The sequence below is a fragment of the Pongo abelii genome, chromosome 6 (assembly GCF_028885655.2).
Source record: "Pongo abelii isolate AG06213 chromosome 6, NHGRI_mPonAbe1-v2.0_pri, whole genome shotgun sequence".
In the NCBI taxonomy this organism is placed as follows: Eukaryota; Metazoa; Chordata; class Mammalia; order Primates; family Hominidae; genus Pongo; species Pongo abelii.
The window spans coordinates 100,575,151-100,596,401 of NC_071991.2; the positions used below are offsets into that span (position 1 = coordinate 100,575,151).

General features: G+C 36.4%; 1 protein-coding gene across 1 annotated transcript in view; it reads right to left on the reverse strand.

The window, feature by feature from the left end:
* The window catches only part of RELN (reelin), a 521,559-nt gene that overhangs the window by 428,225 nt on the left and 72,083 nt on the right, over positions 1 to 21,251 (reverse strand). The window contains exon 2 of the mRNA XM_024250358.2: positions 20,197 to 20,307. Coding sequence (XP_024106126.2) covers positions 20,197 to 20,307 — 111 coding nt within the window. The remainder of the gene's footprint in view (positions 1 to 20,196; positions 20,308 to 21,251) is intronic.

The following is a 21,251-nucleotide window of genomic DNA, read 5'->3' on the forward strand; positions in this document are numbered from 1 at the left end:
CTTAAATCTCAAGCAGTGCGTATTAAATGCCTGACAGTACCCACGCCCTCATTAGTCTAAATAAAAAAATTGAAAACAGATTTAAAAGTGTGCTATTTTTTACTAAAACTGTTAACTTTTTAAAATGGTTTAATGTACGTGTTTTCAAATACGTTCGAAGAATGACATAATGGTAATTCCTGCATTAACGAAAAAAAGTAAATGGGAAGTCAAGTTTTTATTTTCTTCTTTGTGAATCTCCAGTTACCGATTTCATGTACTCAAGTCCTAACTCTAATATGTAGAAAAATGCAGAGGCAGCTGTGGACCAATTTCATAGGGAAATATTAAGGCTGAGAAAGCCCATGCAATTATTAGGATCAAGAGAAAAGCAAATTATGAAGCCTCAAATTTTGTATGTAAGCAGCAGAGAAGCAACCAGCAGTTGGTGTGTTTAATACGAAAAGCCAAAGTAACACTACATCTTTAATGTAATGACCTGACCTCTGCCTTAAGCACTCTAATGCAGAGCCAAAATCATACACATTTACCCTGCTCATGCTCTGCTCTGGCTCAACCATGTAATCTTTACATAATGTGTATATTTATTTTTTTATTTGACAGGAGAACTTCATCTGTAAACTTTCTTGACTAAAATCAACTTGGCACCAACTCGTCAGTTAATTAACTGTTAACAGATTCTTCTAGATATGACTGTTACACGGATATTTTATCTTCCTGTTAATCAGTAATTACGCACTGGCAAGAAAAACAGTGTTTCTTTCCAATTATCCCAGAACTCAGTGATTATTTAAACTTGGCTAATTAGCATTAGAGGGCTGTACATCTTCTGGGCAAATTGTGTTTGATAATCCTTATTAAAATATACATGGCGGTCGGTGACTTGTTAAGGAAAAAAAAAAGTGGTAGTTCAAAGGGTATTAGATACCACACGAGGCAAATGGGGGCCCATTAAAATTTCCCCAACTGCTCTAATGAGAATGCCGAGGGTCATTTCTGCCTAGTTTACCATCTGTTTGGTTTCTGGCATGTGGCTCTGGTGAGAAGGGAGTGTCCGGAAGCCCATTTGGCTTATCACAGTATAATCCAGGGGTCTGAAGCAATTTCAGTCATTTATAAAGTGGTACATTGAAGTCAGAAACTTATACATGCAGAATGAAAAACTTTTAAGTGTAAAGATGATGCTACATCATGAAAATGGGCCTGACTTTTTTTTTTTTAAACAGGCAGGCACTGCTTAAAAAGAAACTTTCAGAAACGTTGTATATCAACTCTAGTAACTACTTTGGAACTCACCCAAAGGTTGTGAGATTGAAAAATAACTACTTTTTAATAGCTAGGCTCTATCACCAGGAGCATACATTAAAAAAGTTACATTGAGGTAGGCAGTGGCTTGCTAGACAGCATACAGAAAGCAATTACCATAAAAGAAAAAAATGATAAATTAGAATTTATCAAAATAAACTACTCAACTTAAGGCAACATGGAGAAAAAAGAATAGGCAAGCCATGAATGGGAAAATACATTCACAAAACATGTATCTGATAGAGGACTGATACACAGGATATATTACAAACTACTATTACTCAATAATAAAAAGACAACTCAATTTTTTAAATGGCTGTAAGATTTGAATAGACCCTTGACAAAAGTGGCCATTAAGCACAGGAAAAAGTGCTCAGTATCAATAGTCATCTGGGAAATGCAAATTAAAACCACAGTGAGATAACACTACACACCTACCAACATGGCTAAAATCAGAAACACTGACACCACCGAATGCTGAAGACACAGAGAACTGCAACTCTAATGCTATGTTGGTGAGAGTGTTAAAAGGTACACCATTTTGAAAAAGAAGTCTGGTAGTTTCTCACAAAACAAAACCCAGCAACGCCACTACTAGGTATTTGCCCAATAAAAGTGAAAATACATATTCACAAAGAGACTTGTACAAGAATGTTCATAGCAGCTGTATGCATAATAACCCAAAACTACTAACAACTCAGGTGCCCAATAGCAGGAGGATGGAAGAACAAACATAAACATACTACTCAACAATAAAAAAGAACAAACTACTGAGTGAAAGAAGTTGGCCAAAAAAGTACATACTGAATGGCTGCATTTACATAAAGTTCTAGAAAAGGCAAAACTAATCTATGGTTGAATAAAATCAAAACAGAGATTGCCTCTGGGTAGTGGGGTGAGAGGTGACAGAGAAGAGATACGAGGGAACTTCTGAGATTAGGGTAATGATAGGAATGGGCTGGGGTTACACAGGTGTGTACATTTATTAAATCTCACCTCATGTATCCTTAAGATGTGTGCATATCATTGTATACAAACTTTACAAACATGGTATTTACTGTAAAATTCTTTCAATTTTGATGTACGTTTGAAATTTTTCATAAAAAAATGTTGAACAGTAGACTGATATGACTTCAATTAAATACATATTAAATTACTGTATTAGTCTGTTCTCATGCTGCCAATAAAGACATACCTGAGACTGTGTAATTTTTAAAGAGGTTTAATGGACTTACACTTCCACGTGGCTGGGGAGGCTCACAATCATGGCAGAAGGTGAAGAAGCAGCAAAGGTATGTCTTACACGGCAGCAGGCAAGAAAGCTTGTGTAGAGGAACTCCCCTTTATAAAACCATCAGATCTCATGAGACCTATTCACTATCACAAGAACAGCATAGAAAAAACCCATCCCCATGATTAAATTACCTCCCACTGAGTCCTTCCCACAACACGTGGGGATTATTACAATTCAAGGTGAGATTTGGGTGGAGACATAGAGCCAAACCATATCAATTACTTTTAAAAATAAAATCAGTTCATTAGCCGAGTGTCGACACACAATATAAAACCATGCAAATATAACTGTTGAAACAGCAATTTCTTTCACCAAAGTTGACAGCATTCCTTTCACCAATTCACTTGCTGACATCAGCTACGGACACAGGAGAGTAGGTGCTGCTGCTTGCGTGTTTGTCTTCTGTGCTTCTACCAGTGTGCTTACCTGGTGTGTGCTCACATGTGTATTTATGTGGTGTGTGCTCCTACATTTGTTTATTCCATTTGAACCTGTTATTTTCCTAATATTACTTCACTAAATATTAGTTAAACTGATGAAAAATGAATATTCCTAAGAAAAGAGTTGTTTATATACAAAACTAGCTGGAATGTTTTGGAAAGACTTGACAAAAATAAGCTAAAGAAATCTTATTTTACAATTATGGTGGAAAAGGCACCTGTTAAAGATTGCAAAATAAAAGCCATAAGGATCTAGAATTCTGCACACAGACTCCTTCACAAATCTGGTTCATTTTCTTGCTCCACTTTAAAGAAACCAAAGCCGGAAACATGGCTTACGTAACAAAATCCTAGTGAAACTCCAATCCGTGGATCCATATTTAAAGAACAATTCTCAGATGACATCTGAAAACCAGCAAATTTATGACCCAGCCATCCTATTTAATATCAAGATCCACATAAGTACTTCCAGTCACTCTCTCCCTAGCCTACTTCCTCCCTATTGGATTGATCACTTTTTAACGAACTATTTAAAACTACAGTTTAATTAGTTATTCATAGAAAATAAACAATGAGCATGTCTGACCAATTTATTAACTGACTCAATGCTAGCACTGACCATGTCAAATAACAGTTTCTTAAGTAGGTGAGTGTGGATATGGGTGTGTAGGTATTTGAAGAAGGAAGGTAAATTTCTAAACTCTCTTTATTTCAATTATGCAGTAATCATTTTGTCCTACCATTAATTATTATTTAAAAATATTATTTTAATGACCGTATACTAGTCCTTGCTCTTAATATGATAACTTATTTAATCATTTCCCTATTATTGGGCATTTCGAAATTTTTCAAAATTTTCCTATCATAGTGTTTTGATGAACAATGATACACAAACTGTTTGTATTTCCATTTATAAAAATTTATAAAAGATTCCCAAAAGCAAAATAACTTACATTAACATTTTAATGGCTCTGTTTATATAGTGTCAAATTGGTTTCTAGATAACTAAACCAATATACACTAAAATCAACAATAAATATCTATTTTTTTTAGCACTGGTGCCACTATTGAGTGTGCATAATTTTAAACATTTTTGCCAAAGTTAAATAAAGGTGTTTCATAGTGTTGTAATTAAGCATTTTTATTAGTAGTAGGTTGAATATTTTGCTCACATATATTGAACATGTGTATTTCTTTGTAAATGCTCTGAGTTTTTGAGACTTTTCTATTAGGAAATTGGTTGTTTAAAAGCTAAAGATCCCTTTAAAGCTAGAGCAAAATGTTTGTTCATTGTTTTAATTTTTAAAAATTAGCATTTTTAAATTACACAAGCAATTGTTCTTCACTGTCAGAAAATTAGAAAGTAGAGAAGAAAAGTATTAGATGTTTTAAGACTAAGCCATCCTTATAGTCCAGGGATTTAAATAAATCAACTTAGTCATGATGGATTACTCTTTAAAACAGTGCTTCCCAAACCGTCCCATACAAAGCTAGTTCTAAAATAGATAGACCACTAGCCAGACTAATAAAGAAGAAAAGAGAGAAGAATCGAATAAACGCAATAAAAAATGATAAACGGGATATCACCACTGATCCCACAGAAATACAAACTACTGTCAGAGAATACTATAAACACCTCTACGCAAATAAACTGGAAAATCTAGGAGAAATAGATGAATTCCTGGACACATACACCCTCCCAAGACTAAATCAGGAAGAAGTCGAATCCCTGAATAAACCAAAAACAAGTTCTGAAATTGAGGCAATAATTAATAGCCTAGCAACCAAAAAAAGCCCAGGACCAGACAGATTCACAGCCGAATTCAACCAGAGGTACAAAGAGGAACTGGTACCATTCCTTCTGAAACTATTCTGAACAATAGAAAAAGAAGGACTCCTCCCTAACTCATTTTATGAGGCCAGCATCATCCTGATACCAAAACCTGGCAGAGACACAACAAAAAAAGAAAATTTCAGGCCAATATCCCTGATGAACATCAATGTGAAAATCCTCTATAAAATACTAGCAAACTGAATCCAGCAGCACATCAAAAAGCTTATCCACCATGATCAAGTGGGCTTCAACCCTGGGATGCAAGGCTGGTTCAACATACACAACATACACAAATTAATAAACGTAATCCATCACATAAACAGAACCAATGACAAAAACCACATGATTATCTCAATAGATGCAGAAAAGGCCTTTGACAAAATTCAACACCCTTCATGCTAAAAACTCTCAATAAACTGGGTATTGATGGAACATATCTCAAAATAATAAGAGCTATTTATGACAAACCCACAGCCAATATCACACTGAATGGGCAAAAGCTGGAAGCATTCCCTTTGAAAACCAGCACAAGGCAAGGATGACCTCTCTCACCACTCCTATTCAACACAGTATTGGAAGTTCTGGCCAGGACAATCAGGCAAAAGAAAGAAATAAAAGGTATTCAAATAGGAAGAGAGGAAGTCAAATTGTCCCTGTTTGCAGATGACATGATTTTATATTTAGAAAACCCCATCGACTCAGCCCAAAATCTCCTCAAGCTGATTAGCAACTTCAGCAAAGTCTCAGGATACAAAATCAACGTGCAAAAATCACAAGCATTTCTATAAACCAATAACAGACAAACAGCCAAACCATGAGTGAACTCCCATTCACAATTGCTACTAAGAGAATAAAATACCTAGGAATACAACTTAGAATGTATGTGAAGGACCTCTTCAGGGAGAAATACAAACCTCTGCTCAACGAAATAAGAGAGGACACAAACAAATAGAATAACACTCCATGCTCATGTATAGGAAGAATCAATATCATGAAAATGGCCATACTGCCCAAAGTAATTTATAGATTCAATGCCATCCCCAACAAGCTACCACTGACTTTCTTCACAGAATTGGAAATAAACTACTTTAAAGTTCATATGGAACAAAAAAAGAGCCCGCATAGCCAAGACAATCCTGGGCAAGAAAAATAAAGCTGGAGGCATCATGCTACCTGACTTCAAACTATACTACAAGGTTACAGTAACCAAAACAACATGGTACTGGTACCAAAACAGTGGTACCAGATGGGGTTTTCTAAGTATACAATCATGTCATCTGCAAATATAGACCAACGGAACATAACAGAGGCCTCAGAAGTACCACTACACATCTGCAACCATCTGATCTTTGACGAACCTGACACAAACAAGCAATGGAGAAAATATTCCCTATTTAATAAATGCTGTTGGAAAAACTGGCTAGCCATATGCAGAAAACTGAAGCTGGACCCCTTCCTTACATCTTATATAAAAATCAACTCAAGATGGATCAAAAACTTAAATGTAAGAAATAGGACCATAAAAATACTAGAAGAAAACCTGGGCAATACCATTCAGGATGAGGCATGGGCAAAGATATAAATAGATGTTCCTTGGGGTGAAAAAAGAACTCCATGTTAACATAAATTTTTGAAAGAATGCTTATCATATGGTATTCTTAAAAATTCACACTGTGCATACTGTTACAACTCAACAACAAAAAGACTGATGGCCTAATTTAAAAACTGGAAAAAGACTTGAATGGACATCTCTCCAAAGAAGATGTACAATGGCCAATAAGCACATGAAAATATACTCAGTGTCATTAATCATTAGGGAATTGAAAATCAAACCACAATGAGATACCACTTGACGTCTGTGAAGTTGGCTATAAATAAGTAAAACAAAAAAAAGCAAATGTTGGGAAGGATGTGGAGAAACTGAACCTCTCATACATTGCTAGTGAGAATGTAAAATGGTACAGTTGCTACATGAAGCAGTTTAGGAGTTCCTCAAAAAATTAAAAGAATTACCACAAGACCTAGCAATTCTACACCCAGGTATATACTCAAGAAAATTTCAAACAGATGTTCACATAAAAACTTGTACGTAAAGATTCATGGCAACATTATTTATAACAGCCAAAAGTAGAAACAATCCAAATTTCCATCAATAGATTTAATGGATATAAAATATGGAATATCCATACTATGGAATGTTATTCAGTCACAATAAGAATAAAGTACTAACACGTGCTTCAATATGGATAAACTTGGAAAACATGTAAGTGAAAGAAGCTAGTCACAAAAGGTCACATGTTGTATGTTTCCATTTATAGGAAATGTCCAGAATAGGCAAATCCAGAGAGAGAAAGAAGACTAGTGGTTGCCTGGGGATGACAGGTGGGGGAATTTGGGACTGACTGCTAATAGATAGAGGATTTTTTTCTGTAGTGGTAAAAATCTTCTCAAATTAGTGGTGATGGTTGCATAATATAGTGAATATACTAAGAATCACTGAATTGTATACAAAATGCTAAATTTTATGTATGTGATTTGTGTCTCAAAAGAAAAACACATTACTGTTTAACTTTGTTTAACCAGAATATTCCAAGCTTTTTTATATTGCAATACTCTTTTTCCATGTGAGACTTATTAATATATCATGCAGCACTAATGTTTGTAACAGCACAGTTGGGGAAAGCTGGCTATTAGCACAACATTTTCAAATTCATTCTAAGATATGGCTAACATCAGCTCCTTGCTGAAAAAGGGATAATAATAAGAAAGAAACAGAGAGGCTAGGGATAAACTTCATCAGCCTCATAATTACTCTAGAGCTGGTTGTTTGTCCCACTCTCTAGAAAAAGAAAGCCAAATCCCAGTTAAGTTCTTCTCTTATTAGTAACAGATTTATCTGTTTTTGTTATTATTGAAATGCTATCCAATCATATAAGTTAAAAGTCAGGTTAAAAAAGAATCTTCTCATAATCAAATAATTATCTTAAAAAGAAAACTATTAAAGCAAAACATCTTCCCAGAATATGATCTTTGATAGCTATATTTATTTTACTTTTAATTTGCTATTTACAAGAGTTCAAGTGGAGAGGAACTTTTCCAAAAGAGAATCAGAAATATCATAATTAACTTGATAATAACAACAACATGGTTCTGATGTATGAAAACATGTAGGAAGAAAAGCAGGAGAAGAGCTCAATCTGAATTTTTACCAAAATATTAACAATTTTGCTATTCTGTTTTCCAAAATGGCAACTCCCACACTAACAAGTATGTTTCCATTCAGACATTCAGAGTCCCAAAAACAGTAATTTAGTTGTGTGCTTGCCTCAGAGAACAGCCTACATGTCTATTATGCTAAATGCAAAACTCAGCATTGGAGGGTTGAAAACAAACTACAAAACAGAAGGCAAAAGTGGAAACAGAACTCGCGTTTGGTGAAGTGTCTTTATTGGACTCCTACATCTACTTTCCAATTCATATGTTGCATCAAGAACTATTTTCTAGGACATGCCAAGAATTCACTTTCACTACTTTAAAAAATATCTCAATGATAATTATCAGAATCATATCTAGGAAGTAATAACATTATAAAATTATTTTAAGTTTTTCTTGGATTTAACTGCCAGGAAAAGTCAACTTTATCCAAGAGTATTTCTAAGTCAATGAGTGTGAACATGGAACTCATTCATCATTATCTGGAAACCCCAAAAAAGGGCTGGAAAACGTCAAACCTCAAGAGTAAACCACACTACAAATAAAATGACTGCGAGGTCAGAGTCAACCTTTGAAGTTTATTCCCTGAAGCATATACTTCAATCCTGTCTCCTGTTAAAATGAACAGTCTGGCATACTCAGAAAAATGCCACTCTTCTAGAAAACAGCATCTCTTATCAGCAAAGATCCATGATTCCTAAGTGTTGTTGTTTTTTTTTTCTTCTCAATTTGTATTTAAGAAAGAGAGAGAAAAGTATTCCTGATTCTGTTTTTATCTGGTGAGGGATAAGGCTTCATTTACGGAAACTTATGTTCCAGAATTCTTAAACTTTGGCACATGAGAAAGTATCCCATGTAATGACCTCCTGCTGTGTTCCTGTTCGTTCTCTCTCAGTCATCAGAGCAAATGACTGCTTTAATAACAGAAATAAAGTTATGCTTTGCCAAGACAGAAGAAACATCTCACAAATACATTTTTAACACTAACAGGCAAAATTATAACAATATTTTCAAAAATCATAACTTATAAAGCTTAGTGGCAACTTCTATAAGAATCTGCTCAAAAGTGTACATTTCCTGACGTTCTTTGTTTTTGATACGATTATATGTTTCCTATATATGATTTATATACACATCAATTTTCTATATGATTCTGAGCATATTCATTTGAACAGATATAAGGAAGAGAAAGGAACTAGAAGAACTTCTCTTCCTTAGGGATACATTTTTAAAGTATCTACAATGGTTTCTGAGTACATATCTTTTTTTTTTAAGTTCTGGGATACATGTGCAGAATGTGCAGGTTTGTTACATAGGTATATATGTGCCACAGTGGTTTGCGGCACCTATCAACCCGTCATCTAGGTTTTAAGCTCCACATACATTAGCTATTTGTCCTAATGCTCTCCCTACCTTCACTCCCCACCCCCGACAGGCCCCAGGTGTGTGTTGTTCCCCTCCCTGTGTCCATGTGTTCTCATTTGTTCAACTCCCACTTATGAGTAAGAACATGCAGTGTTTGGTTTTCTATTCCTGTGTTAGTTTGCTGGGGATGATGACTTCCAGCTTCATCCATGTCCCTGCAAAGGACATGATCTCATTCCTTTTTATGGCTGCACAGTATTCCATGTGTATATATACCACATTTTCTTTATCTAGTCTATCACTGATGGGCATTTGGGCTGGTTCCATGTCTTTGCTATTATAAATAGTGCTGCAATAAACATACGTGTCCATGTGTCTTCATAGTAGAATGATTTATATCCCTTTGGGTATATATCCAGTAATAGGATTGCTGGGTCAAATGGTATTTCTGGTTCTAGATTCTTGGGGAATTGCCACACTGTCTTCCACAATGGTTGAACTAACTTACATTCCCACCAACAGTGTAAAAGCATTCCTATTTCTCCACAGCCAGCATCTGCTGTTTCTTGACTTTACGTATCTTATCAGGACTAAATTCCTGTATCTATGATCTGTGAAGTGCCCAGAGAAAATGGACATGAAAATTTTATTAAGGAGTTAGGAAACAGATGAGTCTCATGTGGAATATGTGTTTTAGTTTGCCTAAAGGAAAGAAAACAAGTGACTTAATTACTTTTTAACAAACACTTCATTTTCAATTTTATGAGAAATTATATGAGAAAGGTGCTGAAGTTAAAGCAAGGGATTGCATCTTCACACAAGGGAATCTTCCTTAATCATTTCAATTGACAAAATATTAGAATATATTCCCAGGAAATTCTAGACTTATCATTTCTGGAAAGAAGATGAAATAAAAACTGGAAAGAGATGAAATAAGAACTTAATAATGTATCATTAAGATACCAACACGCTGTAAGATATGAGGTTGGACTGCCAATCCCTTGAAGTTCTTTCTTTTTTTTTTTTTTTGAGACAGTCTCGCTTTGTCGCCCAGGCTGGAGTGCAATGGTGCAGTCTCTGCTCACTGCAACCTCTGCCTCCCAAGTTCAAGTGATTCTCCTGTCTCAGCCTCCTGAGTTATTGGGACTACAGACATGTGCCACCACACCTGGCTAATTTTTATATTTTTAGTAGAGACATGGTTTCACTGTATTGGCCAGGCTAGTCTCAAACTCCTGACCTCAAGTGTTCCACCCACCTCACCCTCCCAAAGTGCTGAGATTATAGGCGTGAGCCACTGCTTCCTGCCCTCTATTTTCTTAATTCTATAGAAGATACTTAATCACTGTCCTACCTGCAAATATTAGTGTCTGCCACCTCCAGGAGAGAAATGGACAAAGCGGTAGCCAGGATGATCAATTTCCCCAGGACCTCTTTTCATAAGATTAACATATATTTGTATATTTTTAAATGCATGTATAGATGTGTACACATATATGGACAAATATAGATTTAGAAATATCCTCAAACTTAAAGACAGTAATACTCTCCTCCCCACCTGCCACCCCACCTGGCCCAGTCTATACCCAACCACTTGTGCAGACACATGCATTTACTAAGGGCAGCTCAAATACCTTACGAATCCTCAAAGATTGTTATTGGTTTATTCATTCAGTAAATATTTATTGAGCACTGGCGATGTGCCACAGGAGTGAAGATGACTAGGTTATCTCTTTGTCTTCAAAGAGACTTACAGGTTTTTAAACAAGCAAATTTGGTAGCTTGTTAGAGGTGAATGGTGGAGGTCCAAGAAGACGGAGAAGCACAGAGGAGGGAGTAGAGAATTCCACGGAGGTAGCGGGAGGGGAGGAGCAGAGGGGAAGGGTTCTAAAGTTTTAATAGAGGAGGTAAGTATGGAAGGGGGCCCTAAGAGATGGCAGAGGGTTTGCCCCGGAGACTGAGCCAGAAAGAATTCCAAGGGACACACACAAGGGCAGTAGACGTTTAAAACAGCTGGAATTTTGAAGCTGTGTATGGGTTATTTTAATTAGTGCAAGGGGGTATATGTGCATATGTAGTGGGAGTAGGTGTCTGGAAAAGAGGCTGAGAAGAGGTGTGGGAAAGGACAGCAGGGTTACAGCAGAGAGGGCCTTTTCTCAGTCAAGGTTCTTTGGGTGATAATAAAAATCAAGTCAAGCTGGCTTGGGCTGCAAGGGGAGTTTAATGAGAGGTTGCAGGGCTCAGTCTGAATTACAGCTCTGCAACTCCCTAAGCAAGCATAACCTCGAGCAAGTTACTTATGCACTTTGTGCCTTGGGTTCTTTATCCATAAAATAAGGAGAATTATAGTATAATTTTTTTTAGGATCAAAAGAGTTAATACCTGTAACACACTGGGCAGATAGCAAGTGCTTGATAATGTTAGCTATGTTTATTGTTTCTTAGAACCCCCAAATATCTGAGCCTGATGAAAAGTAAGCCTGAAATAAGAGCCTGGAAAGCTCTGGTACCTCAGGCAGCATTCTGACTCTCTCTCCTCCTCTCTCTGCTCGTGATTCCTCTGAGCCATTATACAGCATAGCTGCCCATAGCTCCTGAATGTTTACTTGTTCGGTGGATTCTGCTCGTAAAGAGTTGGGCTGGAATTGACATGTCTCAATTCCTAACTCCAGTGCTAGTATATTTGACGTAGCTTGGCTTTTGTACCTTATGGTTTAAACTAAGGTCAAAAGGTTAGGGTAAAAACATGATACAGTGGCCTATCTCTCCTGAGTGGCAGAAAAGGAGGGCAGAGGAGAAATCTGTCTTGATTTCCAAGCATAACTATTTTCACATCTGAGCCACAGAACAGGCTAAGCAATTTTAATCTTTAGAGGTTTTGAGCCACGGATGAATATCTAAGGAATGCGGTGATCCTATTGCTTTGTGTCCTCCTTAAACTTTTTTTTCCTATTTACACAGCCCTAATTCCTTTTAAGAATCTGGTAACTGCCAAATATCCATCCACTAAACAACATAAGACATATCCATACAATGGAATATTATTCATCTACAAAAAGAAGTAGTGATATATGTTATGCCAGGATAAACCTTGAAAACATGTTAAGTAAAAAAAGCCAGGCACAGCCAGGCGTGGTGGCTCATGCCTGTAATCCCAACACCTTGGGAGGCCGAGACGGTTGGATCATGAGGTCAGGAGACTGAGACCATCCTGGCCAACGTGGTGAAACCCCGTCTCTACTAAAAATACAAAAATTAGCTGGGCATGGTGGTGCACACCTGTAGTCCCAGCTACTTGGGAAGCTGAGGCAGGAGAACTGCTTGAACCCAGGAGGTGGAGGTTGCAATAAGTTGAGATGATGCGCCGCTGCACTCCAGCCCGGGCAACAAGATCAAGGCTCTGAAAAAAAAAAAAAAAAAAGCCAGGCACAAAAGGCTGCATGTTATATGGTTCCACTTAAATGAAATGTCCAGAATAGGCAAATCCATAGAGACAGAAAGCAGATTAGTGGTGGCCTAGGGGCTGAAGGGAGAAGAGAATGGAGAGTGACTGCTAATGGATACAGGACTTCTTTTGAAGGTGATATTAGCTTTCTGGAATTAGTGGTGTTAGTTGTACAATCTTGTGAATATACTGCAAATCACTGAAATGTAGCCTTTAAGATGGTAAATTTTATAGTATGTAAATTATAGCTTTAAAATAATATCTGAGAACTGGATATGATGCCAGAAAGCCTGTTTTTTTTTTTTTTTTTTTTTTAAATTATTTTTTTTTTAAATTTTAAGTTCTGGGATACATGTACAGAACATGCAGATTTGTTACATAGGTACATGTGTGCCATGGTCGTTTGCTGCACCTGTCAACCCGTCATTTAGGTTTTACGCTCCGCATGCATTAGGTATTTGTATTAATGTTCTCCCTCTCCTTGCTCCCTTACCCCCGCCACAGGCCTGTGTGTGATGTTCCTCTCCCTGTGTCCATGTGTTCTCATTGTTCAACTCCCACTTAAGAGTGAGAACATGAGGTGAACACCTGGTTTTATCCTCACACTTACACTATCTCCTGCAATAGTCATCACTGGCCTTCCCAAGCACTGCTTCCTTACCTATACACTGGGGGTGGTGCTGAGCCAGCCGCTAGGGGAGGTCCATTTCAGCTCTAAATTCTGTGAGTAAGAAACTGAGTGCAGCTCCCCGAAATTAAAGTGAACTTCTTCTCAAACCTCTGTCACTGGAACAATCTTCTCATTCTATTGCCCTTCTCAAAGAAAGGATTCTTACTTCATTCCAAGTCTTTAAATACCTATTTTGAGCATATAATATATACTAGGTATTTGAACTGATAATCTCATTTAATCTATCCAGCAACTTTATGAACTGGGCACCATGGTCATTCTTGGTTTACAAATGCAGACACGGAGTTAAGTATGTTGCCCAAGTTAGCAAGAAACAGGGCTGGGCATGGAACCTGAGCTGCCTAACTCCAGAGTTCATGTACTGAGCCACAACGTTGAAATGACTTTCTCTACTAATTCCTCCACCTTGGGTCAAATCTCATGCCCTTGAATATCTGCTTTAACAATTTATTGGGTTAATTAATTCAATAGCTTTATATTTATCATGCTCACTATTTTAGTAAGTGATTCTTTTCAAGTTAGCTATTTGGAAGTTGGGAAATATCCCTGAATTATTTATCATATGTCAAATATAAACTAGATAAAACTATTTCTTAATGAAGGTAAGAATGGAATACTCAAATGGAATGAATAAAGACCAAATGTAAGTTAATATCCTGTTAAAAGGAGAAATTAATGGCAATTTCATCTCGTCAGCTCTGCTCTTTGTACCATTGGCTAGAGTAATTTGTTTAATTAATCTGAAGTCTTCTTGTTAATTACAGATCATTTACCATACCCAATAAAAGATCATGCCTTTGAATTCCTCAAGTATGCTTAAATTGCATTTACTTCTGTGTTTCTTTGTAAAGAGGCAGACAAAATAAATTTAGCCAGGTTATTCTAAGTAAAGTATTAGCTTAATTTAAGCTAGTAAATAAGTACCACTACTTATACAATACTCTATTTAATGAAATTGTGAATGGCTGTCCCTCTTCATGAATATTAAGCCCTAAATATGTTCATGCATTCATAATGTACATCTCATAGTCACACAGACAAGACACCTAAGATTCAACTGCTGCTAATGCCCTGGGGAGTAAGGGTCTTGGCGATAATTAGCAAATTTGTAATAGGTTCTACTTAGTCTTAATGTGAAGGATAATAAAAAGTTAGCATATATAGACCCTGTATTTCTATGTTCAGTGAAAAATAAAACAAAATAGTAAAAACTTCATCACGGCAATGAAACATTACCATAAAATCTAAAATTACTAATGAAGTACAATTTTTATTAACTAGCGACCAATATAAGATTTACTAAAGTTTGAAGTTTTTCTTAAAATATTTAAATAATTCACTTGGGAGGCTGAGGCAGGAGAATTGCTTGAACGTGGGAGGTGGAGGTTGTAGTGAGCTGAGATTGCGCCACTGCACTCCAGCCTGGGTAACAAAGCAAGACTTCATCTCAAAAACAAACAATATATATTATATATGTATTAAATAAATATATAATATATATTTAAATAATTCATTTTGTAATTATACTCCTATCTACCTAAAGTGTCAAATCACATTGAAAATAATCTGATAATTAAGTTAAAAATTTCCAATACTATGTTTTAAAGATAGTGTTGAAAATACTAGTTTTATGTTAATTGCTTAATCTCTATTAAAAATATGACATGAATAACTGAATGTTTAAGAGAAAAATTACAAAGAAAAAATTCCTACACCTGTTCACTACATTCCCCCCCAACTTGGATTTAATCAAATTTTGTCACTTTAAGTTTTTTTTTTTTGAGACAGAGTCTTGCACTGTCGCCCAGGCTGGAGTGCAACGGTGTGATCTCGGCTCACTGCAACCTCCACCTCCCGGGTTCAAGTCATTCTCCTGCCTCAGCCTCCCGAGTACCTGGGATTACAGGTGCCTGCCACCATGCCTGGCTAATTTTTTGTATTTTTAGTAGAGATGGGGTTTGACTATGTTGGCCAGGCTGGTCTTGAACTCCTGACCTTGTGATCTGCCCCGCCTTGGCCTCCCAAAGTGCTGGGATTACAGGCGTGACCCACTGCGCTCAGCCTTTTAAGCATTTTTTAACTTAAATTATTGTATCTAGAATTCCTAATTATTACAGAACAAAGAAATGAAACACACAGAAAATACAAGAGTTTAAGTAAAAAAGTGCTATAATGGCTGATGTATTAGCTGAGCAAGATTATCTGGGAAGTACAAAGACCTTAATTTATGGAAGGTCTAACAATTTGAAATTTGGCTGCATTCATCAGACCTGCAAACCTGATTCTCAGGTTTCAGAGCCAGAATATCAAAAATTGGGTAAAATCTCTCTCTTTTATAACCAGAATTCTAAATCTTGAGTAAATGCATTTCAGCCCTGGAAAAGGAACAATTTTGTATGAAAGGATATTCAAATAACCCTTCATTGAGCGACCACAATGAGCCTTGAAGATTTACATGATTGAGCTGGAATTCAAAGTCAAAGACAAGAGAGAAGCATTTTTTTTTTCTAGGATGCACAAAGAGATATCCATAATTAAACATCACAATTCCCAAGGGCAGCATGTTTTCTTATATTGACAAGTAAAATGAGGTATTTCAAATCAGGCATTGCTGGCTTACAGTCATCTTTTGCATAGCTATTGTCTTAACGTATTTCTGGCTATTAGGCATTTGTCTATTTTTGGTCAATGAGGCATGCATGCTAAAGAATTCTGGCTTTGCATAAAAAGCTGTAGTAATGTTAGTGGAATTACATTTCTACAGCAATATCTTAAGTATAATTATGGACATTTTGGCTAGTCATACACACATTTTACATTCAAAGAAGAGTAGCTGTAACTTTAGTGTAATTAGTACAATTAAAGTAACTACTACAAGTAGGAAAAAAACTTTCAGAAGTACCTATTTAGACTTACTAAATGCTTTACTTTGCCTTATTTGTCACAGCTAGTTAAACATATTGCACATTAATCTTATGATATGTTGGGGAAATGCCAAATAAACCACATTTGCTTAACATTCCATCAAAAAAGTCAGAGACTAATGATAGATTATGTATCCAACAACTCTTTTGTTCTAGGTCAAAAAGTGCCACATTACTTTAGCCTGATCCTACCATAACTACTAACTACCAAAAAGCAGCAATATTTAGAAATTATACCTTCTATAATTTTCCTCTACTTTCCTACCTGTACCCTAATCAAATTAAATGTTTAATTTTGTTTTTAACTTGTAAAGAATATGTTAAACTTAGATCAAATACCCCAAAAATTAATGTGCTTTTTTTCAAAAGTGACCATTTTATTTAAAAAGACATTTTACCTCCTGCTTTCCATTCTAAACATTATTCATGAAAATTAACTTTGTTATATAATATCCAGGCATATTATTAAATTTTACTTTTAAAGTTATTTACTACTGCCACATAAATACACATAAAATTATTTGGATATTATCAGAACTTAATAAAATATCTCACCTACCTATACATCCATATAAAACACATGTCCTATAAAAATGCAAAGGATCTAGTGTAAGACCTGAGCTATGGAAGTCACTGATGGGCTCTGCCCAAGCTCAAAAGCCTCTTTGGACCACTAAACCAATGATACAGGGTTGCCTGTGAGGGGAAGGCTAGGTGCAATTTAGGCTAATCAAAATACATTTTAATTCAAGTACAAATCGACTTTTTACAGCTTTCAAACTTACCATAGGAAATGTCTTGAAGACCAGGTTTCTTAAATAATTTGTAACAATTTTATTCTTAGTTCGTTTGTCTTACTAGCTAAAATCTGAGGCAATATGATATATGCATTTTATATGTTCTTTCAAAATGTGCTTACAACACACTTAGGAATGATCTTTAATGATTTTCCTTATGTAAAGCCCCCGCACTGACAAATGATAGTTCCTTAATTCAGCCAAGTCTCCTCAAATCATCTCAACTATATATCCCAGATTAATTACATTTCAGAACTGGTTTTTTTTGCTCGCCCCACAGGAAGTGTATATAAGCCCTGGACTAAGGAAATGGTCTGCTTCAGTTTCCAAGATTATAATCTGGAAAAGCTAATTTTCTCGAGTGTTTTTTTATGTGCTAATGGCTTTACATAAATCACTTCCTCCTTTAATTATCAGGGCTACCCAACATCTTATGAAGAAGGTAACCTTATCATTATCATTTCATATATGAGAAAATTAAGCTTAGAGAGGTTAAACGACTTGGCTGAGGCACATAACTAAGAGATGAATACTGGATCTACAAGCAGGTCAATGTGACTCACAGCCTGAAATTCTTATCCCCCCACATCTGGCTCCTTCTTGTTGCCGATGCCAGCCTGTACCTTGGACACCTTACACGCTTTGCCATAATCAGAATCTTTAACCACAGAACAATCTTTCTGAACCCCCTACTGGGCTCTACAGTGTGTTCTCCATACTGACCTCAGAGTGATCTCCTTAAAATGAAAGGTTGGTGGAATCACTCCTCAGCCTAAAACCCTGAATGCCTTTCCTTTCACTTAGGATAAAGGCCCCAAACTTACAATATCCTGAATGGTCTGGCTCTGGTGTCCTATCTAGCCGTATCCCCTTCCCTCTTGATTCCAAGTCCAGCCACTCCAAGGTTTTCTTTCAGTTCCTAGAACATAGCCAGCCTCTTCCCACCTGTGGCCTTTGCACCTGCTTTTCCTTCCTTTGGGTATGCTGTGCCCCACCACCCACAGACCTTTAGTTAATAATCTCTACTCCTTCATAGCTCTACTCAAACACCATTTCCTCAGGAACACCTTTCCAAATTACACCACACTTTACTCAAGACTGGATCTAGTTTCTCTGTCATACCCTTTCCCAGCACTCAGTATACTTCTTTGCCAGCCCCTAACAAGGTTTGCTATGACATATTTACATGATCATTTAATCAACATCTGTCTTTCCACTAGAATAGAAGTCCTCACACTTTAACATGGATCAACATCACCTGGAGTATTTATTTCAAAAAATGATCACAGGATCCCACCCCTAGAATTTCTGATTCACTGTGTTTGAAGTGAGGTCTACAATCCTGCAGTTACTACTTTCTAGGTGATGCTGATGGCTGGATTGGGCACTGATCCAGTACAGTGGTTCTCAATCCTGGATAAACATTAGAATCACCTAGAGAGCTTTAAAAAATCACCAGTGCTCAGGCCCTCACCCCCAGAGGTTTTGATTTAATTGGACTAGGCTGGAGCCTAGAAGGTCTTATTCCAAATATTGCATACTTATGCTAAAAAAATTTTGTTTACCTAAAATTCAAATTTAACAAAGTGTCTGGTAGTTTTACTTGCTAAATCTGACAACTCTACTTATGACTCCTGCTGTAACAAAACAGGCAGTATGTAATATACTTATGTACTTATATTATATACATACGACTATGACCTGACCCTTCCTCTCTGCAGAGCAGAAAAAGGATGGGACTAAATAAGTGGAATTTGTAGACCTAAGAGGACATTTTTCCCCTGAGGTTTGGGCCTTACAAGTAGTTACCAACAGACTGTGAAATCTAACCTGGGATCTTTTTAAAATAGAGCAAATTCTCAAATGTGAAATCATTTAAAATGATGACTGAATGACTTCGAGGTTTCCTTAAGCTGTGGGCTGTGGACCTCATCTTGGGCAAGCAGTGACAACGCAGCATCAACATTGTTGCTCTGACATCAGCCAATGAGTCATCTGGGCAGGGCTACTGCTGGGACTCGACACTTCATATATCAAAAGGAGGCAGAAAATTATTTATTTGATAAACATCATAGAAAAAAATAAAATGTTGAACACATAACTTAGTGTCTGATAATGCAATTCTATCCTTCTCACATCTATGGATGAAGTCCTGTGTAGTCTTTCAATTTTGGAGTAAGATCAGTAATTTCGTGTCCTACATAAACTGATATATTAAGTTTGCATTTCTGATGCTGTGAAGGATCTACTTAATCCCAGCCTGGCATGTTTAACAGCATTATGGGTAAACCAGAGATTCCTAAGTTGAGACTCCTCTGAGATTAATGGACATCACGTGGTCTTCTGTTTCTCTACATAAGTAACCTGCCAGGTCTCTGATTTAAGGACATTCAAATATTTTAAGTATTAAATAGGATTCTTCTATGAATACTCATAGAACTCAATAATTTTATCAAATATTGCTATCTTCTGCTTTATGCAATGTTCAATTGCCAGATTTAACACGACACTTTTCACTAACCACCATATTTTAAGAACTGTTTATGAGAACAGATTACTGAATGATTGCATGGACATCAGAGCAAATTCCAGCAACGTAAGTAACAGAATATGGAAATTTACATGAACCCCAGAGGACCAAGTATAATTGTGGCAGTGGAGGGAGAGAATGATAGGAAGTTTGTCATGCCAAGATCAAGGTTAGCTGCACATTTACATGACTTATTTCAATTCACCCAACTTCAAGCAAACACACACAAAAACAAAACACTTCAGATTGTTTTCTTGGAAGTAATAAATGTCTAACACTATTAAAACAGATACTTTAAAACATAAGACCTATGACTGTATAAAATACCCCCAACTTTCTGGTTTGTGAGAATAGCTTACCAAATCCAAAAGCACTGGAACCTCCAATGCTCTGTGATGCCTGAACACTCGTAGATGTGTATAGTCCCGTCACCAGCAAGCCATCAAAGAAGGTGCTTGTTGAAATTGTCACTGAAATGTAAGAAAGAAAAAAAAACTCTCAATACAGTCAGAATAACACAGTATATTTCTGAAGTGTTAGACACTGTCAAAACAATCTTTACTCATTAACAAATTATTTTTATACTATCCCTAGTTGGTATTTTTTGTATGAGAAATTACAGAGGAGAATAAAGAAGCTCGGAACTCCAGTGTCTACAATTGCTGGTCCTAAATTTAGAACATCAGTCCTACCTTTCTGCATTCATTTACACATTTCCTATGTGAACAATCATCTGAAAATAATGTAATATTGAACAGATGGTTTCCCCACCTCCACTACCACCCCTGAAGGCAGTCAAAGGCATTGCTGGAGTTTTGGCATTAGGATAAAATGCTTTTTTTTTTTTTTTTTTTTTAAGTATTTCATACTGTGGGAAACAACTGTACATCAGCTGAAAGAAGAACAGTAAGATAAACCACATTTCTTATTGTGAGCCCATATTTCATAGATGAGTTCCCTGAAGTTTTCAACAAAAGCAGACTAATTTGCATGAAGACAGCCAGTCTTTTTCCTCTTGTGAAGAAGAAAGGAAGATCACTGCATGCTTTAAGTTTGAGAACAAAGTCTGGAAGAGGAGTGGTTTTATAACCATAAAATCAGGACGTTGCTGGGAAGAAAAGGGTAAAATTAAATGTATATGTATGCTACTCAGGCTTGGCTTCTTCAAATTTTACCTTGCTCACCACCCTAAAACCTGATCATAATTTCCTGCTTGACATAACATTTTCTCCTGCATAGGTTTTATAAGATTGAGATGATGCCATTTGTAGGAAGCAACCAAGGGAAGGTAATAACATTATTTAGGTAGCACACAGTACAAGGGTGTCATCATCCTTGGTGGCAATAAGGAGAATGACCAGAGTCACATTAACTTTAATGAGAATGTTTAAATTAAACCCCAGAAAATCCGGTG